The following is a 25,524-nucleotide window of genomic DNA, read 5'->3' as shown; positions in this document are numbered from 1 at the left end:
TCTCCCTAAACTTCTCCTGTTTCTCCGTCCCTGACTATATTTGGACAGTTGAATGTTGACTCTCGACTATCAGCTGACTAGAAAGTAACAGCGCTTGTTTAACACAGTCTCACTTGACAATGTTTTTATTTTGAGTTAGATCAGTTAATGACCCTGGCACTAAATATAGACTGTGGTTTGAGAATCTCTTTGAACTCAGTAGACTTTATTGACTTCATTTGGTAGTTTGCAATCACATATTTAATTCATTGCTGATGAAGTTTTTCAGTAGGCGATTAGTTAATAAATCGATTAGTTGATTGAAAGAAATTAAGTTGCCAATCTATTGATTGTTTCAGACATTTTCCAGCAACAATGTTAAATATTTGCCGGCTCCAGCTACTTTTTGTTTGGGCAGAAGCTATTTGAAGACGTCACTTTGGGATCTGGGAAATTGTGATGAGCAATTGTCACAAATTTTTTGGCGCCTTTATTTTGACGGGATAGTGAAGAGTTGACAGGAAAAGGGGGCGAGAGAGAGAAAAGGGATGACATGCAGCAAAGGGCTACAGGTTTGATTTGAACCCTGAGCTGCTGTGGTAAGGACACAGCCGCTGTACATGGGGTGCACACATTACCATAACACACCCCATTTTTCATGATTGTTTGATGGTTAATTGACTAAATGATTAATCCTGAGCAGCTCTTTCAATCGATTTCCCATTTTCACAATAATAATTAGTCAGGAAAAAACTCCCACTCTATTCGCTTCACTTGCAATTAATTTTAATAACAATGTTTTGGTACTCAGACCTTCATCAGGTCAGGAAATGTTATTAAAATTAATTGGAAATTAAGTGTGGGAGTTTTTGCAATTGTATATTTCTTTCAGGAAATAAACAAAAACAAATATAATATAAAACAGTGTTGGGCCTATAAAATGAAGTGTTACAGCAGTATACAGTAATCCAATTCAGTAACAAACGGCAGCTCAGTAGAGCACATACCTCCACCAGGGACCAACAGTCCCCCTTTAAATTAATCAAGCCTAAGCCAATGTCAAACTCGATAGCCCTTTAGCTCTCTGAGCATAATTTAAGATCACCAGATCTCAGGACCACATCAACATTAATTTACTGTTTTATTCCTTGAGAAACAAATGATGTTGAAAGACGCCCCACCTCACAATGTTAAAGAAAGTAAAAAAAAAAACAACTAAAAACTCAAAAACCCTGGATGTAATGGATCTATTCTGGTCCGACACGCATCCTCCATCCGAGTTTTGTGGAAAATACGCTCCGTAGCTTTTGTGTAATCCTCATGACAAACCAACCGAACAAACCGCCATAGGTGAAAACATAACCTCCTTGGTGGAGGTACTTACTGAAATAATTCTTCTTATAACACAAGCTGTTCCTGTCCACCAGCCATCCTCACCAAATTTGGCTGAGCAGAAAATGTCTCTCATGCATAATAATAAAGTGTAGTGTCTAGTCATCTAATAATCAATGCCAAGTCAGAATAAAACAATTAACTACTCTGAAGCTTTCTGTTATGAAGTTCAACTACTTCACAGATCATTTCATGCTATCTTGGCATGACAGATGTTTTTGCCGGAAACTTGTAGCCAGTTCCTTTTGGAGAAAACAACACGGCTGGCGGCGAGGGTTGTATCTACTCACGGGGATCCAGAAATCTTAGCAGTGTTCCTGATCAGTTTGTTCTGATGACAAACAAAAAAAATCTGACTGTCGGTGAAAATGTAGCCCTGCGCTGCACTGCGCTGCTCGTGGCTTTGTTTTAACTGTCTGAATAACAGCTACCATCCAGACAGGGCTGTTAGCCATCAGCTCTGATAATGTAACACATATGTCTTAGAGACACACGCAGAAACCTTATATCTTGTTGTAGTCAGGAAGTTGCACACAAAAAAAATACTCAAAAACACTTTATTGTGTTACAAATAAAGATAAAATATGTACATTCATAAAGTCATTAAATTATTACTGTAGTTAGAAACGAAACGAACGAGTGGGAAAAGTTTTAAAATCGCGTTTGAAAGCAGCTACAAAGAAAAGAAGACTGAAACCTGAAGCCAACATCGAAGCCCTCGTGGCCTCTCAGTGACTGCAGCCAGAGCAGAGTGTACTTCTGTTGGATGGCTCGGGAGCAGTGGGAGTGTATCAGAATAGACACAGGATTAAAAAGAAAAACATCTAAAATAAAAATATGCTTCTTTGTGATCGCCTTAGTAAAGAAACGATAAAATCAAATAAAGGATTAAGCTCATTAAAACAGGCTTAATGTAACAATTTAAAACTAATTAGGAAGGCTTAAAAAGTAAACACTCGTATAAATGTGTGGAAATCTGCAGTTTTTTAAGATCGAAATAGACATTTGTTCCACTTATTCCTGAAGACTGTCTTCACTTCTTTGAGGTTTTCTCCAACACCCAGTCAATGACCTACAGCAACAGAAAATAACATTTAGCAGGTTTAGTTTAGGAGCACAAACCCAAGTGGAGAACCACTGGTGTTCGGTGGCGTTACCTGTTTGACGTTGCTGCTGGCTGCCTTCTTCATCTCGTCATGGAGACCCCGAGATGTCTTCAGATCCTGGGGTCAAGCAACAGAAGAGCAGGATCACTCATACTGACAAAGTGAGATTCTTTGGTACAAATCAAATATTTTAGGTCACAGATGCACACGTGAACTGCGGATTATGTTTAAGTAGAGGAGAGAACAGGAAAAAGTGTACAGTATAGAAGATGTTGCAGTCAGCTAGCACTTTCAGCATTAAGTACATTTGTCCTCCACAATGTTTCAGAAGGAAATAATGCACTTGACAGCTATAGTTACAAGATTGACTCTTTTACATTTTACATAGAAAACAGTTGTAATAGATTTTCCCCACAATTAAATTAAGTGTTTTCAACAGGCCACTGATGCACCACAGGAATAAATGATATTCAAGCAAAACAAGTTGATTGTCATCCATTTGTCAACGTTTTCCTAATGGTTTATTTATGACCATTTTAGTGTTGTCAAAAATGGACATAGCTTCTGAATATTTGAAACAGTTTCAATACTAATTTTCTTGATACACCAGTACCAGCTGCGCTTTCTCGCTCTCTCTCCTCTCTGACAATGAGCTGACACATTACACACTATTTTCAAAGGCCTTATCTAAAGAGGATTAAACATGTTTTTGAATAAGTTAGATGTTTATTATTTACTACAGTTTTTCTGCTGTATTCTGCTACTAGGCAAAAGAAGAAAAGTCGTATCTCATTGTCCCGTTATAGTCTTATGTTTCTTATCCTCTCCATAGTGGTGAATGGATATCAAAGTATTATATAAAATTGATGTCATCACTAGACTATTTCATGACTTTTGATTAACTTTATTTGTTGTCTTTTTATCCATTTCCCTTTTCCTTTCCATCTTCATTTTCTTTCATTTATTTAGATTTATCATCATCATGTGGGAGCCCTTGTTCAGTTTGTTCTGTTTAGAATAAGGTGCTCTTAAGTTTCCTTATAACCTTCTTTGTCTTTACGGTTTGTTAAAACTTGACCCAAAAAAGATGTATTATAACATATATTATATATATTAAGAAATGTGTTTTTCTTAAAAGGTTTTATTGCAGTTGGCCAGCATGAAAAAGTTTGCAAAGAAATCACAGCTCGTTCAGCCCGTCTTGCTTGGGTAAAAAAAGACACAGACCCTCCCAGGTGCATGCTGGGTTTATATATAAACCTGAGGTGCCTGCAGTGCTGCCCAGCTCTTCCAAAACAAAAAAGCAGGAAAAGAAATAAAGGAAACATCTCGATTACAACACTCAAAGGAAACTATATATAACTCCTACATTACCCAACAGCTCCTCCTCGAACAGTTATAACATCAAAATATACACTAACGCATCAGTATTATTAATCGAATTATATAATATACACAGTATACTACACTGGAACGAGCATAACAAGTACTTGAGTACATTGCTGATAATATTTATGTATCTGAAGGCAATTCTTTACATTCTACAAATGTACTTTACATTGTCGTTTTCCTACGTTTACTTAAGTAAATTATCTGAATACTTGTGCTGGCAAGTTTTCCCTCATTGTTTATTTCAATCAAACAACAACACCTGATTACAATTTACAAGGCGGCACAAGAGGAAAATCGATGACAATGTGGGTACTGGCAGAAATAGCTAATCATACAACAAAAGGTGTCTTCAAACTGCTGTTATTATCCTGCTAATTTGCTGCAAGGATCTGTGACAAAACACAACATATGGTCCAAACATTGCAGTACAAAACCTGGATGCATGGAAGCATACAAATAAAGAAAGAGAGGATGGCGCTGACTGTGTGTGGGCAGTAAAAAGACTAACCTTGAGGTAGAATTTGGAAATATCAAACAGTCTTTTGCTGCAGGCCTCAAAGCACTCATGCTCGGCACAGATCCCGTGCTGTTTGAGTGTTTTAGCTACCACCTCCAGCAGCATCTGAGGACACACAAGACAGACACAAACACAATGTCATATTAGCACGATTGTCAAAACATTAAATGTAGTTGTTCTTATTCCCAACTGATGCAAACTTGGTTCAGAGAAACTAATTTTAGCAAGGCTCCCTTTTTTAAGGACAAGATGTCAACATGTCTCGACTTTGGGGGACGTCCTTGCACAGAACTGCACGCCTTTACATTCACAGTGTGAGCAGGTAGAAACATACAAATATTTTACTGATAGCGTCAACAGGGAAAAGACATTCCCTGAAATAAATAGATCTGCCTTTAATCTTGTCACAGCGACTGTTCTGAGGAAACACCATAAATTATTGTGAGGAATCATCTGTGCCACTCTGTCTCATGAGGAGCAGAAAGCAGCTTTTAATCTCTGTCCCGAATAAACTGCTATCATTATTTCTGAATAGGACCAACTGTTCTTTTCTATACTTGGGTCTGGATGATAAGCCTGTTTGCATAGTAATCACAAATCAGAACAAGTCAAGGTCGGGATGCAGATTGTGAGCTGTGCGTGGGACAGAAGAAACGATGTGAAGGTGCGTGTGTGTGTGTGTGTGTGTGTGTGTGTGTGTGTGAGCGCTTGAGCACGCATCCACGTATGAGCTGCTGTCATTGCACACACTAAGTCGAAGAGGAGTGTGAAAAGTGTGTGTGTTCTGTGTGTGTGTGGAGGCAGGCAGCAGGTGATATGGTAATCGTAGAGTTGCTGAAGTGCTCCTGCCATGATACGATAATCCAGCCCACAAATTCACGGTGATCACATGCAAAACGTAAAACATTTATCTTTACTGGAGCTGTTGCATAACTCTCTGTCTGCCACTGGGTCCAGTTTGTGGTGAATAAGGGAATTTTAGTAGAAAGGTAAAATATTTATTTTTATTTTTTTACACACTGCTAAATAAGTGAATATTATAGGAATATTTTTTTCGTGGCTCCAGCCTTTGCTTCTTTTGCTTTAACCCACCAAAGTAGCTGAGATCTTGTTTAAGCATGGCAACAGGGGCCGCAACTAAGGATTATTGATTAATTTGCCAATTATTTTCCTAGTTGTTCGACTGTTCAATCGATGTCTGTAAATGTCAAAAAATGCTCATTAAAATTTAGCAGCGCTTAAAGTGATATCTTCAAATGCCTTATTTTGTCCAACCAGCAGTTCAAAACCCCAAACCTCTTCATCTACCATCATAAATGACAAGGAAAAGCAGTAAATCCTTACATTAAAGAAGCTGGAACCAGCAAGTGGTTGATATTTTTGCTTGAAAAATGACTGAAAATATTAATTATCAAAATAGTTGGCAATTAATTTTCTTTCCCTTGCCTGACCGACTAATTATTGCAGGTCTAGAGGTGACATTGGTAAAAATCTTGCAACATCTTGTTTCCAAGGAGTCAACAATAAGTGTTCTCCATTCTTCCTATGAACCTCTGTGTGAACGGCAACAATCTAAAATTGCTAAAAGGAAAGTTATATTTATTCATTTATTCATTTTAAAAGCATGAATGTATTGAATGTGTGCTTTATTGTTCACTGTCATCAATAATAGTAGGTTTGCATCCCTTTAAAAATAAGACACACGCACACACATGCAAACACACACACACACACACACACACTCACTCTGTTGTGTTTCTGGGAGCGTGACTCTTTGGCAGCTTTGTCCTCTGTTTGTCCATCATGTGTCTTCTGCGGCGGAGCTTTAACTTTGTCAGCAGTCAGAAGAGTTGCCAAACCTGTATAGCACCGTCAGGAAAATGAACAATGAGGCATTACCATCATGGCAGTACAAATCCTTACCATATGACTGATAGGAACAACATATAACAAATGAGAATATTCATAATAATCACCAATATAAAAATAGTCCTATGAGCTCCTGTAAAGAGTTGCTCGCTGCAGTCTAAATTCATTTATTTTTTATTCGTATTCTGTGTTTTAACTAAGCCTTTAGAAGTTTTCACCTAATACATTTGAAGGGTTTGAAGTATTAAAAATTGGAATATATTTATAAAATCCTTTCTAAAAAAAAAAAGGATCTATCTATAGTATGTTGTTTCATCTTGCATTCCATCACTTGCAAATCCACTCCGATATGAGAGGATTTGTAATGTAATGTGATAACTGGATAGCTTAATTGGCAGCTTGTTGGTGCCATAATCACACTCAGAAGAACTTTCATGCCTTTAGATTAATTCAATAAATAATATGTGAAAATCATCACGGAAACCCACTTTATTATAACATATGATGATACAGATTTGTATTGAGAAGAGTTGACGGATAATTGCTGGGTTCAAGCCCCGTCTCCACACACATATTGATCTTTGATGAATTCAGCGACATAGAGGAAGTCTATTTGACAGGAGAGGGGACATGCTGTCTTCCATCCAGTTTAGGTTATCTAGATGTTGATGTTGATTTTGTTATATCTGGTGCATTCCCAGGATTAGTTTGGCCCAGAAAAATTAAGCAGATGATTTCTTTAACGTTAAAATGTATAATGTGCATAAGTGCCAATTTTGAAATTCAACTACAACAGAATGAGTGTTGTTTCTAACACTAATTCTGTGCAATGTAAAGCAGTTACACCAGTCCCTCTCATTTACGGTTGAGTTTTTTTTGTTGTACCTGAGGATGTCCGTCTTGCTGCTGATGAGGATGCAGGGCTGTTGGAGGAGGAGGTGGACTGAGATCTGCTCGGCTGTTTTCGTAGAGACCTGACGGCGGGGTGTGTCCCACTGCTGCCACTGCTCTGAGAACAGAGGGAGTCACTGCTCTCTGACTTCACCAGCCTGGATCAGACAAACACAGAAAGACATAAACATGCTGAACAGATGACGACATTCCACAACCCTAAGATCTACCCAGCCATCCACTCAAACACTTTGTTGTTGCTCACCAGGAGCAACATATGCTACCACCGTACCTCTTGCGAGGATGACCTCCGATAACGTCCGTGTCCCACGACCTGCGCTTGAGTCGTGCTACATCAGCGTTCTGCAGAGTCTCTCCATCGGGAACACTTCCTGGTTCTGACATCACAGCAGGGGAGGGGGCGGGGCTGAGGGCGAAGGGGAGGGCACAGGGCTCCTTGGAGCAGGTGGTTTGGGTCTCGTAGCGAATGAGACGGGACTGGAGTTTCACAAAAGCCTGGTCCCGGTCCAAGGACTGCTGGTTGTCTAGACAGAACCTAGATGAACACATTCAATTAATTAAAAATTGAAAACTGTAAAGACGTAATGGAGACTGATGTGGCTGAGCTTCTCTGATCATAATACATTTTTTACATCTGCCTTCAGTGTATAATACCAGCTACTGTAGCTCTTTGTATAGTTTATAGAAACTTACTCTATGCCATGGTAATGTGATGCTGAGGCTTTGTTGAAGGGCATCTGGCTGACTCTCCCGGGAGAGAGGTCTGGTGACAACTGAAACACATTACTACTGTATAACAGAGAGAGAAGAGAAACAAATAAACAGCCTGTCAGACAATAAATCAGTCTCTTCATTAAAACACAAATTTCACTAATTAAAGCACACACAGTTCGGCCTGACAGAATTATTAGCACTAAGTGATGACTGCTCTGTTCGAGAATAATGTTTGGTTGAACCAGACTCAATCATTTTTCTAAAAGGTTGTGAGCTCACTGTAGCCGTCTGATGATCATAATCAAATCCTCATTATGGCCTCATTAACCGTTTGTCATTGAGAAATACCCTACAACAACACAGATGCTGTCTAACTGACTAGAGTATGTGTCTTTTGTCTATGTTAATGTTTTAAAAAGAAGAACAACAGTTAGCCTATTTTGTGTGCCTAGTGACTAGTTTTTCTTTTTGCTGGTTTCGTCACAACCTTAGTATAAGATTCAGTCAGTTCTGATTTTGGAAATCCAGACAAGTGATATCTAAAGTTTCATAACAAAGTGCTACTCAGCAAGTAAAACATGAGTGAACCCACCCTCTATTGATAGTCAGTGGTTGTAGCTCCGCAGTAGGCAGGCCATCAGATGTGAAGTGTTTCAGAAGCTCTTTGGCGTCCAGCAAAGCAGCAGAGCCCTTTTGACTGTCTTTAGGACCCAGAAGACTGTCGCTGGAGCCTGGACCCAACAGGCCAAATCTAAGACACACAAAATGCACTGCAGGTCAAACACAGCACATTAAGAACACAGAGTTTCATGTGTCTTTTTAAATCTCATTTACCTCCTCTTCTGTCGTCTCCTCTGCAGGTTCTCGATGTTGTGGAGGACGCTCCTCTCCGGCCAGTCAGACTGCAGGTGGGTAACGGTCTGAAAACCTACAATGACATAACAACAAGGCTGAGCTGGTCAGAGCCGTCATTCCCGCTGGTTAACATGGAAATTCCCTTCAAGCAAGAACCAGCATCTCTGAGTGTGGGTCTCACATGAAACATTTTGTTTGTCCGCAAGGATTGAAAATATGACCAAATGTTGAGAAGAATCACAGTCTTCTTCTTTTTCAAAACAGTTTGAAGAACAAGTTAATTTCCATAGAAACTGCAGTCACATAGCGCTTCATAGTATGAAGCGACTTCAGTCACAAAGGTACACTCAGCCTTCGAGTCTGAATAGAGACATTGTGTATATTAGGCTTTACTTGTTCGATAGGGACATGCCTAAAAATACCAAGCAACTGCTTAGCTGTTATACTGTTTGACACTGCTTGATCCCTTAGCTGGAGCTCACAGTAGTCTTTAAGTGCTGATAGATTACTTACAGCATCTTAAAGTATATAGAGTTTTGCTCTGCCAAGAAAAATCTGTAAAACATTATAGAGGTGCACAAAGGCACAGGCAACAGGGACACTATGTACGGTATGATGTACTGTAGTGGTAAAATATAACTAAGTACATCCACTCAAGAACTGTATAAAGTAGAAATTGGAGGTACTTGTACTTTACTTGATTATTTTAATTTTTAGCAACTTTATATTTCTACTCCACTACATTCAAGAGGCAAATACCTACTATCAGCTATAGTTACATTTCAGTTAACTCTTGTTATCCAGTGAAAACAATATACTGTATCTCCTTTTGGTGATTTTTAATTTGAATTAAGTGTTCCTATTTGGGTTAAGAAAATGTTCCTGCTTCTTAAGCTATATAAACAATGTAAAAACCCTCTTGGATTGGCTTAAATGGATCATCACAAAGCTTAAAACTGTTTTTATGAGCACATGAAAAGTTGACTTATTGGAGATATGTGGTTCACAAAGGACAGAGACTCAACTAGACATAATGATCTTATAGATTATTACATCTATAAACTACCCAACAGTGTATAAAGTAGTTCAAATGAGCTCAACCTTAAAACATCTACAGCAGTAAAATACAACACACATCACCACCACCATTGTTCTGCAGAATGACTACTTTTACTTTTAATACATTCAGTAAATTGCTGTTAATACACTTATTAAGTAATGCTTGAATACTACTTTTAATTAAATGAGGGCTCTGGATATAAGACCTGTTTCATTAACTCTCTCTTTCAAAAAATTACTAAAACAAGAACTGTTGACTCTTTCTTAGATGTTATTTTATTGTGGCTGTTTTTGTAATACCTGTTTGTTTTTGTATATTTTTTGGCGCCATGGGTCTGTGATAATTTTGTTTTTGTTTCCACTGTGGGCTGCTGCTGTTTACATTTTCGTGTGTAGAGTCAGTTAACTTGTTTTCTGATATTTGTAATCAGCTTGTATTTGTGTTCTCTTGTTTTGTTTGCACTATGCAATTTTAGATTGTTGTCTTTTTGTTTAGCTTGTTTGTGCAGAGATCCCAGAAAGAGTAGCCCCCGCTCTGTGGAACAGGGATCTAAAAAAATGATTAAAAAACAAACAATGCTTCTCCTACCACTGACAGACTGCAAGAGTTATCCCTACTTTCACTTGAGCCAAAACACTGAATTCTTGGCAGACAGAAACCTGAACAGATAAAATCTCAGCATCCGAAATATGATCATTCTACACTTTTCTTGTGTTTGGACAGGAAGATTGTATGTTATCTCAAGAAGGACAAAAATGTAATGAAACTATATACAGCAGGTTCACTGCTGAGATGCACAGCAATGGCCTGAGGTGGTAAAGTGCGTAATAAGAAGAGACTGAAGCTCTCCACCAGCTACAGCAACACAAAGTCATTCACACCTTAAGGCGATGCAGACACTAGATTGCTGGAGCTGTTTATTGCTGAAGACAACATTCCAGTCTCCAGAGCAGAAGGTGGGTAAGGATTATGGAAAAAATAACCTGATTTCCACCTTGTGTAATACAGTATATGATTCTGCATGTGTACCACCTATCATCACCTCTGACTGGCTAATGTCTTGCAAAAATCAAGTTCATACTTATGTGAGGTCATGGAGAGCTAAATGCATGTAAATGGTACAGAACATGAAACTGGGAGGAAAGCCACTACATGGACTTAGACACAATTAGACAAGTGGCACTTTTGCTGGAAAAGTTGTTTGTGTTGGTTTGTTCCTGTCATATCTAATGCAATAACACTTTAATTGCACAATAAACATTATCAAAGACAATGTTGTGTCGAAACTCCAAAAAATAATCGGCTAATAAAGTCACAACATTAACAACATGAAAACTATTTGACATGCAGGTTTATTAGCCTCACAGCTACGTTTTTAAAACCGGCGCCACCCTCACTGTGCACATTTAGCTATGGCTGCAGGCTGGGACTCGTTTTATTGCTCACGATTTATATGTGTGTTATTAACTGGCATTGTTTCCTCAAACTGGCATCCTATGAATGTGCGTGAGGTGAATACTGATGCACTGCTGCATGACAATTCACAGGCAGGGTTTTTGCACACTGCTTTTCACGCTGTGTATATCTTTAGGTTGGCTGAAAGGCCGATTAATACCTGTAAATCTTAAAATCATTACAATAACCTTTTTACGTGCATAACTATATCATAGAAGTCCCTAGTATGATATAGCCAGGGCTGGAATTTAGAAGTTTAATACATACAAATTATCTAGAAGTTTTCTACTTAGTTTTATAAGTAAAAGAACTCACAAAATATCAGGAAAAAGAATATTTTTACAACTAAATTCCTTCCTAAACAGAGAAAAGAGCAGCAGTGGTCAGTTCTTTTTGGATCTTCCCTCAAATTTTGGCCATATCTTACAAATTACACCTTTAACACATATACAATCAAGTCAATTGTTTTAAAATGGTCTTTTTAAAAAAAAATTGTCTGACAACAAGGCTAACGAAGATGGTAACCATAATAACTCTTCTGAGTTGCAATAATGGCAGTTTCCCCAGTTTTCCCATTCAGTCAACATGGGGTAAATGTAGCATTTCCAAACAGACATTACGTGAATGGAGTATAAGACTGATCACGAGTAATAATCAATGATGCTTCAAACTCCCAAAATTGTGAAAATACTGTTAGATTGTTTTCTGGTCTCTTTCTTACCTGAGTTCTTGGTGGCCATGCCCTCCTGCCCATCTGTCAGACAGGAGGCAGCAGAGGGCAGAGTGGAGTCAATCATCTTTAGATATTGTTCCCTGGCCAGACTCAGAATGACCTTCAAGTCATTTACAGGTATTGAGGTTGAGGCTGATATTTCTTCTTTCTGTCCTGGACACAGAAACAGAGGCTGGTTTTCATTTTGGCAACATCAGTATCACTGCTCTTGTTACTTGAAAGGTGGGTTGTTGATTCTCCTGTAAAACAGGAGACTATTCTTTGAATTAGTTTTGTTTCAAAGCAGCACTGGATAATGACACATAGACATAGTCCCACAGACATAAATATGGCTGGGCAAAAAACCTAATGTAGGCAATTTGATTAATAAAATGCTATTTATTATTGGTATATTTGGTAAATGAATCTATTGATCCAGCCTGGCATATGTGGATCGCTTTAAGGCATTTACCTCCTCACTGAGGTAATGTTAACAAGGACATTGGTTAGGTAGCAGTTGTGCAACATTAGTAATCTAAACATCCTGAGAGAATCTCAATGTATTCATTATGACCTGTTGGGAAGAAGTAACAAAAAAGTGTTTCTCACTGGATTAACTTCCTTACAATTACAGATAGTTTTGCATTTCTTCACTACACTACAAGTTTCAATTTCTCACTTCTTGTGTTGAGAACATTTCCCTCTTTTGACTACAATAAACTCAAAAGATTCTTTGTATAGAAACAGATTAAGTTCCTCTGGCACAGCCACAGATGATGAAGAAGCAGTTGCATTTTTACATTAAAATCTTGGAACAGCAAACCCTCTTAAACTCTCTCTCTGGACATTTGAACAGGGGGCAAGTTGGGCAAGTGAAGGATAAAAGCACATTTTCATGTAGTGGTTTATTAAGGAAAAAAAAAGGAAAGTCCATTTCTATCTGTTGAGTAACATCGCTTTGTAACTTTTGAGTTGGAAAAGTTACTAGATGTTTTCACAAGTAATTTTAACATTTGTCAGCAGAAGTGACATGGGTGTGATGGGGCAATTAAAAAGTTTCACATTAAATAAGAAATGGTGGAGAGTTAGATATTCAGTGAAATTGAAAGTGAGGGGAATGATAAATGAAGTCCTTGGCATGCACATGCATCAGCTTGCATACGTATCAGGCAGACTGATTACAGGCTGTAAGACAAAGGAGAGAGACCCATGATATTGCACGCACACACTGCACATAATCTGAAAAACTTCCAACAGTACTTCCAACTTTTGCAATTTAGAAGGACATGCCTTTTCCCAATTTCGAGTCAGAATATATTGAGTTGAATTTCATTAAGGCCCGTGGTCTGTCAGGACTCTTCATTCTGCTCATGGCCTTTTCAAAGAACAGCCCTATTGCTTTTCCTCAACTATGAAGAATTTCGCTCCACTTCCTTTAATCTGGCTCTGCTCCACTGGTGTTTCACTATCTGCCTGCCAAGGGGACATTATGTGTGTCTGTAAAGTAATGATATTTTAACAGACTTTCTATGCAGCAGCCTGTGCTGAGGGCTGGAGGGAGCTGAGAGTTCAAACTGACGACAATCCAGGAAGCTTCGAGTGGTCCCAACAGGTGATACATCTCTTTGTATTTGGCTTTGGCTCCGGCTCAGGAATGAATACATATCTTAGAGACTGACATTTATTTTTAACACAGGGGACTTTTCAGGCTTTTCCTTTATACCGCCAGGTGACTAAAGAAAGTGGACAAGTACAGTCAGTAATTACATTACAGCAACACACCGTTGGTCTGGCATTACTATTTATATATCAATATATATATCAAAGAAATTGTTTTTTGATTACAACAGTATCACATACCATGCATTATGTTATAAATGTAAGTGCTGCAAGTAAAGACTATTTCCATTATTGACTAAAATACCAATTATTTTACATATTATTTCACTTAATTGTCTTCTCTATAAAATGTGATTTCTTCTTTTATTCAGCGAACATAACAAAACCCAAAGATAGAATCTACAGCTACATAAAACAGAGAAAAGCAGCATATTTTCACATTTGAGAAGCTGGAACTAACAAATGTTTGGCATTCTGAAATTAAATCAATTACCAAAATAGCTGTCTGGTTTTTTTTTGTAGATTGACTGAACAATTAATTGTTTTTGAAGAGATAAGCCATGAAGCACATGGCATGATCTGTTCTTCCATCGATGATACTGTAAATTCTACAGTATGTATTTTTGATGTAATTTGATTGACATATCTTATACGAGTGTAACAATCCGTCAATCAATGCATCAATTCAGCAAGCAACATTCCAATATCATCAATGTAAAGGGAAAACAGTGATCTTTGTTATTGTCTTTAAGACTGTGTAACCGTTTCCGTCCAAACATACATCCTCCCAACATTCAAACAATATACGATATACTAACAATTGTTATCTGTCGTTATGGTCAAAAGCATCAATATAACATATTGTGATGAAACTTGTGATTTACAACCCTAATATCTCAGTGAGATAAGGTTGGTTGCCTTGGTTATTATATATACATGAGCATGAAGGCAATTATTAAAAGTACAATTGTAACCCTAAATTACAACAAAAATAGTGAGGAAATCAACGACATGCAAATGCACCCATTATTTGCATAGACTATATGTTCATCACCTCCTTTTTCGTTACAGAACTATATTTGTTTACATTACAGGTGTGCTTTTATTGTAGTACTTACTGAGATATTCTTTGAGTACCAGTGTCTGGACCTGGGTCACCTTTCTCTCTCTCTTCAGGAGGCCGTCTCCTTGGAAACAGGGCAGAGGGCTGAGGATGTTGTCTACAGCTCCTCCTGGTTAAATAGAGAGAAGCAATGACAGGGAAAAAAAGAGAGAAAATGATTAGATCATTGCAAACCTCACTGTGTACTGTCGGGAGTAGACCTTGTAGAACATTTTGTTATTTCTATATATATGTGTGATGAATTAAATGTGTAACCTCTTAGTTGGAAAGACAGACTTGAAATCAACCAGAAACCTTGTGCTGCTACAGGACACAAAGGTTTATTGAGTATTTCATGCTTTTGTTGAAGTACAACAACCCTCAGGTGTGCATTTTAAGACTTTCATTTTTAATGAAAACAGTGCTGTGTTCATGCTGTGTCACGGCAGCAGTTGGGCACCTTTTAGAGTCTTGCTCTGCATTTAAAAGTATTTCAAAAATGTCTCCTGAAGGTTGCATAAAATGTTAACAACAGCAAGAACTCTCGAGAGGAAACAGCATAGTGGGTCTCTTGAATATCATATAAAGCTCAAGAACAATGAAGGACTTTCATCAGGAAAAAATCTTTAAGGGAGCAAAACAAACAAAAGTGTGAGCGTCACATATCTGTCCTTCTAGTCAATCAACCAAGGTTTTTATTTCAACCATCCAGTTCATCCTCTATACTTCTATACATTCTCTAAATTCCTCAGCACCTTTCCTCCTTTCTTATCTCGCATCCGTCCCTTCAATACCTTATCCTCACTCCTTTCTTCTTGAATTGATTGTCCTTGTTTCAGTGACAAACACAAGAAACAGAACAGTCAAACATTTTCAGCGCTACAAGACAGGAGGAAGAAGAAACAGTGAAGAAGAAGTAGCAAAATGGAGACATGCAGCCCTGTTTTTGTAATACAGGTCGATGCCTGATGAAAAAGGCCAACCTCTAGACTTCTGTCGATGAAGCCGGGGGGCTTCTACTTCAATCAAGCTGAGGAGCTGCTTTAAAAAGGGAAAGGGCACTTGAGGGGCTTTTCTTTACAAAATGTCAGAAAACAAATTACTGCTAGATATTTCCAAACCTAAAAATGTTGATATAAAGGTGCTCTTTAAAATTGATTTGATTATAGCACAATACTCAAGCTGTGAGGCAGAGAGAAAGAAATTAGGAAAATATTGTGTTTCAGGTGCAAGGGTCAAGAACAACAGGAAGTTTGTTTAGTTTGGTCCACTGATTTGGTCCAAACTAAACGAATGACGGTCAGTGGTAACCCAATCCTTTGCATTACAACTTGTACTTCTTATCTGAGTCATAACTCAGTTAAATCTGAGCAGAGACAACACACACTTATTTTTAGATTAAGTGTGACTAACACTTTCCGAGAATAAAGTCATCTCTAATGTCCCTCACGAATAAACATCCTTAAATCACTTAGAAACTGTAGGGAAAATATGCTCCTTATAAAGTTCAAAACTTGCTTTAGAAGTTTTCTTTCTCATCAAAGTAACGCAGAGAAAATTACATGGACGGATTTACACTGCAAATTGGAATTGCCAATATCTAATTCAGCTAATTGTTACAATAGAAGTTTTTATTTTATTTTTATCTAAGCAGAAAAGTCCCATTGAAGTACAATATCTCATCGCCAGGGAGTCTTGGACAAGTTGGGAGCAGAAATGTCTTGCCAAAATGTTTCAAGGAAAAAAAAAAACATCATCACAACAAAAAACATCAAATAAAATCATATTTCCTGTTAAAGTGTTTATGGAAAGCTGAATTATTTACCAGTAACCCAAATCCAAGTAAGACAAAGAATAATATCAATTTTGTCTGAGGGAACCCCTTCAGTAAAACTTTGTGATAAAAACTAGACTGAGTTAGTTAAAGTGTCAGTGAATATCTTTCTCACTCTTGGGTTTACCAAATTTCACCAAAACACTCACAGTGACACTGTGAACACACTCAGAAACATACATACACACGACAACATAATATACCTGATGATGACAGAGACTTCTCCCTCAGCAACCCAGAGACAGTTGCCATGGCAGCCCCTCCATTGATTTGATTGTCTGAGTGCAACATCCTGACCCTGCAGGCTCCGCACCCGACGTCGTCCGAGCCCTGGACCAAGAGGAAGTAGTGAGCGCTCTCACCTTTCACCTCTACGTCCGGCACTACAGGGTACAGACAGAAGGAAAGAGATTACATCCAGAGTTAATCTTGACATAAGAGGAATTTCACTTTCATATTTTAAAAACTTGTTTTATTATAAGGTCAGCAGCACACTGTACCCATTTCTTCCTTTGCTTTACTGCTGCAATTGAAAATTCATTTTACCTTTTATATCACAATATTATTGTGACAAATACATCAATATATTTCTACTTAATATATCAAACTCTACAAAATCATTGGTCAAGCATTTTGTATACTTAATCCCTGCTGTCCAGTTTTATATTAGTTATATTAATCTTGTCTCTTCAAGGCACTGGCTAAGATCTGGTGTTGGTCCCCAGGCATGAATGTTGCTAATTGCCTCCTCGGGATGGGTTAAATGCAAAGTACCAATGTCATATGTTGTACATTGTAAGTTATGTTATCAATTAAAGATTCTTCTTCTTAAAAGGATTTGAACATAAAGTCTTACCAGGTAAGGACTTTGGTTTCTTGGCTAACGACTCTCTCCAGCGCTGGGAGCTGAGCTGGCTGGCTGGGGGCTGGGAGATGGGGGTGATTATACAGGAGAGGCTAAACAATGCTCCAACCTGGAGACAGAAACATAGCAGATAAACATAAACATACACAGACAGTCTCTACGAATCACATAGTGCATCTTCTGTATGACCTTTTCACATCTGACTGTGGACTAAAGTAAACAGCAGAAATCTAAGCTTGAACAGAATTTATTTATGTCATTGGAAATTACAAAGTTCTATGGCTGCAGTTTTAAGTGTTTCTACGTATAAGAGCACAGCTTAGGGGCAGATACCTTTCCACGCAGTGACCTCAGCTGGTCCAACAGTAGTTTAGCTTTCATTGATTTCCCAGACATGCTTCTTTTTGTTGGTGGTGAAGGAACAATACAATATTGTGGAGTAAGTGCTACGAAACCAACTTTTGAGACAGGGGGCTGCAATAGAAATGTTAGATAATGCAGCCTCTACTGTTATTTAACCATGTAAGGTAAGTCTATAAGGTATGGATAAAGAATCAAGGACGTTTGCATCTAGGTAAAACTATATGTTATCAATATATTCAAGTTTTCACATACGGTCTATCTACTTCACACAAGTGGGACCATTCAATTGTGGATGAAGGTACAGTACTATACACATGAGGTCACTTTAATCCTAAGAAACACACTGAAATACAAACACTTCAGAAATGAGGATACAGATCAAACTGGGTTCCAGACATCAGAAAGCTGGGCAGGTCTGACAGATTAACCAGCTGAACCAAATCTAAAGATGGTGTGTAGTAATGGAAGACCTGCAAAAACAGAACAGAAGATAAAACACACAGAACATCTAAAAACGTACAACAATCACTTCAGCTTCGGGAGTTGGATACCTTCCATTAGTTTTACGACAAGGATACAACTGAAGTGTCCTTGAGCAAGATATTGTGCCCAGACCAGGTCAGAGGTGATGTTATGTAATTGAGCCTGAAATCTGATCTTCTTTTGCTCTAAATCTGGATTTGAAAAAGTCAGCTAAATAATATTGCGTGAGAAAGGAATAGGAGGGTTTTAAGGAGGGAGAAAGATTTAGATGTCCACATAGATGTGAGAAAAATGTTTGGCAGTTATCTTCAATAAATGACTTAATATAATAAAGTGCAACATCAAAATCACAGGAGCTGCAATTTTTTGAGAAATGTAAAATGTTTCACAACATACAGTACCATTTTAAATAAAGCACTGTGGTGCTACAAAGACACAAATCCCTGGCCTACAAATCATTCATTCTACATGTAACATTTTTATTTATATATATATATATATATATATATATATATATATATATATATGTATATCCATACAGTTGCAATCAAAATTATTCAACCCCCACAACAAATTAGGTTTATTGGCAAAATGGACAAACTAGCAGCTGTTTGCAATAAACAAATCAAACAAGAACAATTTAAATAGCTCAACACAACTAATATCACAAGTGGTTTCTTCAAATTCAACACAAAATGCCACTTTTAATGACTACTGCAGTCTCAAAATTATTCAACCCCTTCATGACAAGCTTCTTTAGTACTTAGTAGAGCACCCTTTTGCTGTTATGACCTGCTGCAAACGTGATGCATAGCCAGAAACCAGCTTCTGGCAGTATTCCTGAGAAATCTTAGCCGATTGCGTGCTGCAACTGCCTTTTTCAAGTTCTGAGCAAATTGGAGCTGACTTTTCTTGTGCTTTTGGGTCAGTTGTGGTGTACGTCTTGGAGTTCGAGCATGGAGCCCTTCAGCGTTTAGTATGCGCCTTACTGTGTAAACTGAAACCTCAGTGCCTGCTGCCACCAAGTCTTGCTGCAGGTCTTTTGCAGTCAATCGAGGGTTTTTGATCATCTGCCTCCTCAGGACTCTGGTGGCAGCTGTTGATAGCTTCCTCTTTCTGCCACGTCCAGGTAGTGTAGCCACTAAGGAACAGTGGCTACACTACCTGGACGTGGCAGAAAGAGGAAGCTTTATGGAACTTTAAACTTGCGAACTATGCTTCCTACTGTATCTCTAGGAACATTCAGTGCCTTTGCTATCTTTTTGTATTCTTTTCCTTGTTTGTGCAGAGCAATGATCTCTTCTCTGAATGTTTTGGACAATTCTCTTGACTTAGCCATATTTCCAACATGCAATGAAAAGTCACCGTCAGCAGTCCAGGTATTTGTATTTTAGGTGCTCTATCTCAAGCACACCTAATGCAGCTAATGAAGCCCTTGATTGGTTGCATCAGGTGTGCTTGAGACCACACCTGATTTGCAAATGTGTGCTCTTATGAGGAATTCTATTCAGGGGGTTGAATATTTTTGAGACTGCAGTAGTCATTGAAAGTAGGATTTAGTGTTGAATTTGGATAAAATCCTTGTAATATTAGTGTTATTTAACTACTATAACCTGAAAAATTTAAAATTTGCCAATAAACCTAAAATGCAATCGGGGTTGAATAATTTTGATTGCAACTGTAGATATATATATATATATATATATATATATACACACACACATATATACATATATATACTATAATATTGTCAGTAATGCTGATTAATTTTCTGTTGACCAACCAATTGTTTCAGCATTACAGAACACCATAACACACAGCATATATTGTGTTTTCTGTCAGGAACCGATCAGGTTTTTAACACACTGTAGCTCATATTTTAAAAAATGTAACATTCTGCAGTTGTCCTACTTATCTAATGAGCTCATGATGTTACGAGGAAATCAATAATATATAAATCATTTGTCACAAGGAAAAACAGGTCATTTACATACACAGAAAATTACAAGAATACTAAAGAAAGCCTGAAATCTCAATCTCATAATTTATTGATCTGGAAGAAAAAATGAAGTGCTGACCTACTTCTGATAGACTCCTATAGATTAAGAGAAGATAAAAATTTTAACGAGCCGAGGTCGAACTCTCAGTTTCACCCACTTTCCCTAACAAGTAGGGAAAGTTTACTTCCCCCTTGTCTAAACGCAAATTGCATATGCCTTTGTACAGTATGTTTAAACATGAGTGATTCAACATGACTTCATTCTGATTTCTGTGCTGTGTATTTTTCCATTACCACAGAAATACATTTTATTCTCATTCATTTTTCGTGCAAAGAGTACTTCCTCTGTGAATAGCACTGTGAACAGTGAGAGCTGTTCATTAGCTGTCCATTTTTGTGTTACATTGTGTAACAGTCATCCAGATATATTAGGCTACTGTGAAGGCACTTCACTGACCAACACTGGCACTACTTTCACAAATACTAAAGACATATTGTGCATATATTTCCAAACCCACAAAATCATTAGAATCACAAATTTTTTTGTGACAGGAGGATGTTATGGTGAAACAAAAAGTCTTTTGTGCAGCTCAACAGATTAGGTATCAACAAGCAGTTTTTGTGATGTTGCTATGAATAGGACAGACTGACGCATGACTTTTGCTGCAGTTTTAGGTTGCTTAGGAGAGGGGGACGTGTCTGAATGCAGATTTTGTGGCCAGAAAACCCAAAAGAAAGTGCGATGTCAAGCTCTTTCCTTCCCTTGACAAACTGTCTTGAGGTGCTTTTTCAAAAAGGACACTCCAAGAGACTAAATGTCAACATTTGAATATGCTGGAGGGCTGTTGGATCCGTGTAGGAGAACATTTACCATTAATAAAAAGTGTCTCCAACATACAGCTCCCTGGGGATAAAATTGGAAGGATAAAAAAGGTGACTGTAACATGATTCATAGGCATTTCCTCCATACAGTGGGCCTTGAAAATGTGTAGAAAGGATGTACAATTACCTTTTCAGCAACATTCACTAAAACTCAAAAAAAGATGCAATATGAACTGACCACCCGTCAAATTCATACTCCTAACTGTAGCTGCCATTAGCTTGTTAGCTCAGTTGATCGTGCAACTAGCAGTCTTTAGCTGACTCTGCCTAGACAGGGAGCTCAGAGCACCGGATGAGTGTTAGCGAATGCTGGTGGGGAGAGAATGGGCAGACCGGGTGAGTGGGTAACAGAACCAGGCCCAGCAGCCTCCCAGTGAACACAGCCTTTTCAACCAATTGGAGACCAGTTGGATGGACACTGATCAAACTGTTAACTAAATGCTATTTTATAAAAAAAAATGTGTTCTATTTTTACCTATTTATTTATTTTTTTCTTTTTAAACGGCATCCAGTACAGCAGCTGCAGACCTGCGTAATTTCATTGTACAATGCCAAATTAAGATTATTCTGTCCTATTCCATTCATTGTGTGCAGCGTGATTGAACATTTAATCCATATAACAGACAACTATAGTACAAGTATGTGATATAAGCATGCCTATATTCAATACTTGCCTGCAGGTTATTCCTAATGTGTAATCGATCATAAATCTCATACTGAACACACACTTCAGGTTTGGTGCTCGCACAGCACAGTGTGGCCTTCCTGCCTGCTGAGCCAGAGCTTGTGTATGTGTGTGTGTTTGTAATTATCATAACAATTACTCCTGACAGTGAGGAGGGCTAATAGTTTTCGTCTGAGCAGAGTTTAGATTGTGTGTTTGTGTCTAAGTCATTTTACAGTCAGTTATCCCAGCAGTGTGGAGATGTGATAGTTTTGTTGTCCTCAGAGTTCTTTTTAATTGTGTGCCAAGACAATCAGCACCATCTGCTTCTCTGTACAGAGATCTGATGAGATCACACACCCCCACACACAAAACACAAACGCACATAAACACACCGACTCACTCTTCGTAGACATGCAAATGAGCAGAGTGCAGAATGCGCACGCACACACACACACACACACACACACACACACACACACACACACACACACACACACACACACACACACACACACACACACACACACACACACACACACACACACACACACAAACTATGGTGGTCTGCTGTGTTAAGTCATGAGCACACACAACAACACAAACACATATTGTCTGCTGCCAGACACAAACACACAAGAGCAGACAATGGTTAAGATAAACACATCAGACATAATTAAACAATATTAAACTTACAAATGTCTCTGTATATCACTCCCCTCACCTGAAAAGATTATTTTCAATATTTCTTTAATTTGTACAACAGACATCCTTTCAAGTAATTGTCTTTAATGCTAATGTTATTAATGTCACTAGTGTGTATGTGCATGTGTGCAGTAGACCCTGTGTGGTTTTATTGTTATTGATATTATTCTACATTAGGAGACTCATTAGAGAACTATACCAACTATTATAAAAGACACAATCTCACACTCTCTATACAAATACACAGCTTTTACACAGCACACAACCACCACCAACACACAAACATACTATTGGAGTTTCAACACTCAATCACAAAGACTATAATAATTCAGCATTTTAAAAAATTCAGTAAAACAGCCGACAGTCTACCTCCATGCTTGTGATTCTGTGAGGCTGTAGTAGGCACTATTTTGCTTTGAGCAAAGTGGTAACATCAGCACACTAACATTCTCAATGCTAACTGGCTGATGTTTATCAGGTATGTTTACCATTGACTACCAACTAAGATGTTGACAGCTTGTAAGCATGCTAACATTCGCTAATTAGTGAAAATGCCTTCAGTCTTTTAGGTAAAAAAACTAAATATTATACAAATTAAAATTTGTACCTAATGATGGTGCTAGGCGGACCAACCGCTAATGGGTAATGAGGCTAATGGGGCTAAATGCCAGTAGTTTGCTTGGTCCTGCCTTTACGACACAAAGATTTACTGATCGTTAATTGAGTATCTTTGAATTTTAGACTGTTAGTCAGACAAAACATTTGAAGCATCAACATGGACCATGAAACTCTTTTTCATTATTTTTTGACATTTTATAGACCAAATGATTAATGGCTTAATAAAGAAAACAACTGGCAGAGGCATGAGTTATTTACTGTCAATAGTGTTGATACACATTTACTGAGGTGACACACTGCGTGGAAGGAAATATCACAGCGAGCCGACAGCTCACTCAAGTTTTACGGTATTAGCCAGTTATTCACATCACCGCAAGACAAATAACTTTGATCTGCTCCATCCAGAAATGAAGGATACAAGATTTGACAGAAAAAGAAAAGCTGAGGAATTAAAAGTGAAAGATGCAACTTGGCAAAAAAAGGTTGATGCCAAATGAAAGTGAGTTTTGCCCTTAAAGTAAATAAACACTGGTGAAAGACGGATGGGCGAAAGATGCGCTCAAAATCGAGGAAGGCTGACAGCAGCCTACAGATTCCTCTCAGTTAAAACCTTGGGCATTGGCTTTCCATCATGAGATGATAAATCTATATTCGAATACTGTTTTCTAGCTACGAGGTTATCACAGGTACAAGAGGTCGGTAGTCATTTGGCAGATAAAATACATTTGATTTATCTGACGGATGTGAGGGTCCTCCTGTCACAGGTTTCTCTATGTGATTAAAGGGCAACCTGGAAGTGACCCCTCATGTGAACTCATCTTCTTCTAGCCACCAGAAATCATTAGGAGACAAGACTGTGTGAAGCTCAATCTACCCCCCCAGCTAGGAACTAAGATGTGGGTTAAACTGGGGTTAAACTGGGGTTAAAGGAACAGTCATCCCCTAAATGAAAATTCAGTCATTATGTACTAAACATCCTGTCAATCAAAACCTCCCCTGAAGATTGTAGGAACGTGGACACAGACATAATTTCATCAATCTTCTTTCAAGCTGCAGAAATGAACAGCCTCAAACAAGGTTTCCTCCCTGACAACTTTTGGATCAACTACAGGGCCAACAACTCTCTGGCAGAAGATTCTGCTTGTGGCTGCGGGGACACTGCTGGCATGTTGGAGAACAAAACTTTGTTATAGGGAAAGAAAAAAAACAGAATGAAGTGAACGGCTCTATGACCCCCGTAAATTTAGCTGCATAAGGTTTTCGAAAAGTTAATTGAGAAAATATCTTTAATTTGTTCAGTGATTCAAACATATCTGTTGTTTAGCCCACTGACTGCCATTTCCCCAGTATTTCCCCCAGAGGGATTACGAGTAGGGATATCTTCTTCCTGCATACTGTAGTTAGCTGACTATTAAGTCACTGCCATGAACAATTTGGCCCAAAAATGGGGACCCGAAACTGTAGATTTGCATCCCTTGTGAGATTTGTAATCTTTCTTTAATGTGCAATGCATGTTGCACAAACTATGTTATTGCTTTGTTTTATCGTATGTATAATGCCACAGGGTACCTTTAAGGTATCTTCTCCTAATAACGTCCATGTCAACTGAATGACGTTGGTGGTTCAGAAATGGGACTCACTACTCAACAAAAAAAATATAAAAACAAGCACACATGCAACCCATTATCAGGCCAGATATCACACACTTGACCTGACATGAACAAATTCTCATTTCAGGGTGAAGGGTTAAATTTGACAACAAAAACAATGAAGAGATAAAAAGACGTGACAAGTAGTGAAGAGCTCGGGACTCACCTCAGATTGTAGTTTGTGGTCTGTAGAGGTGTACGGAGCTTCCAAGGGTCTGAACCCTGATATCTGATGCACTGGAGAGCGCAGAGAAAAGCCATCGAAACGGAGCTCTGACACATACTGAGCAAAACAAACACACACACACACAAACACACAAAAAGAGAAAAAACAGCAAGCGATTTAATTTTTTTGATTAGATAACACACAATCTCTCAGCATAACTTTAGTTGGAAATAAGTAGTTGTACTACATATAACACAGATACACAAACTTTTTGGCCTCACGCAGATTGCTATGTTACAGTGGGCCTATATCACTCAGTTGTCAAGCGTTTGCTCTCAAGTCTTTGTCACATGGCTGTACATCTCATGATACACGTGCACATACATACACATATTAGTTGTTATGCTGTGTATAACACGGCTGTAAAGTAGTGGTGGTTATATCAGACAAGCATTTATTCCTTTGGGAATTCTCCTTTGTTCCATCGCTTTCCAACTGCGAAGCTTTTACTGACTGACTGTCGGAGCCAACTCACTTCTGAAAGCAGCAACTTAGAAAAGGTCACTTTATTGAAGGGGAAGCTGCATGCTTGCCTCAGCATACTCAGAGCT

The 25,524-nt window shown here is 38.3% G+C and overlaps 1 protein-coding gene across 2 annotated transcripts in view; it reads right to left on the bottom strand.

Moving 5' to 3' along the window:
* Positions 1 to 1,912: 1,912 nt before the first annotated feature.
* Positions 1,913 to 25,524, bottom strand: part of mtbp (MDM2 binding protein) — a 30,368-nt gene continuing 6,756 nt past the window's right edge. The window contains exons 8-23 of one of the 2 annotated variants that reach the window (XM_084356956.1): positions 24,914 to 25,030; positions 18,123 to 18,217; positions 17,718 to 17,784; positions 17,376 to 17,493; positions 16,723 to 16,902; positions 14,702 to 14,815; positions 11,973 to 12,137; positions 8,716 to 8,809; positions 8,474 to 8,632; positions 7,861 to 7,956; positions 7,439 to 7,702; positions 7,141 to 7,304; positions 6,133 to 6,245; positions 4,378 to 4,491; positions 2,529 to 2,594; positions 1,913 to 2,443 (exon numbers count right to left, since the gene is read on the bottom strand). In XM_084356956.1, the coding sequence (XP_084213082.1) occupies positions 2,405 to 2,443; positions 2,529 to 2,594; positions 4,378 to 4,491; positions 6,133 to 6,245; positions 7,141 to 7,304; positions 7,439 to 7,702; positions 7,861 to 7,956; positions 8,474 to 8,632; positions 8,716 to 8,809; positions 11,973 to 12,137; positions 14,702 to 14,815; positions 16,723 to 16,902; positions 17,376 to 17,493; positions 17,718 to 17,784; positions 18,123 to 18,217; positions 24,914 to 25,030 (1,965 nt within the window). In that variant the 3' untranslated portion in view covers positions 1,913 to 2,404. The remainder of the gene's footprint in view (positions 2,444 to 2,528; positions 2,595 to 4,377; positions 4,492 to 6,132; positions 6,246 to 7,140; positions 7,305 to 7,438; positions 7,703 to 7,860; positions 7,957 to 8,473; positions 8,633 to 8,715; positions 8,810 to 11,972; positions 12,138 to 14,701; positions 14,816 to 16,722; positions 16,903 to 17,375; positions 17,494 to 17,717; positions 17,785 to 18,122; positions 18,218 to 24,913; positions 25,031 to 25,524) is intronic. The other variant, XM_084356957.1, reaches the window with a different exon arrangement.

The sequence above is a fragment of the Pagrus pagrus genome (genome assembly GCF_965226575.1).
Source record: "Pagrus pagrus genome assembly, chromosome: 7".
Taxonomy (NCBI): Eukaryota; Metazoa; Chordata; class Actinopteri; order Spariformes; family Sparidae; genus Pagrus; species Pagrus pagrus.
The sequence above is the reverse complement of the archived record's forward strand: the minus strand, read 5'-3'. Positions and strand labels throughout refer to the sequence as shown.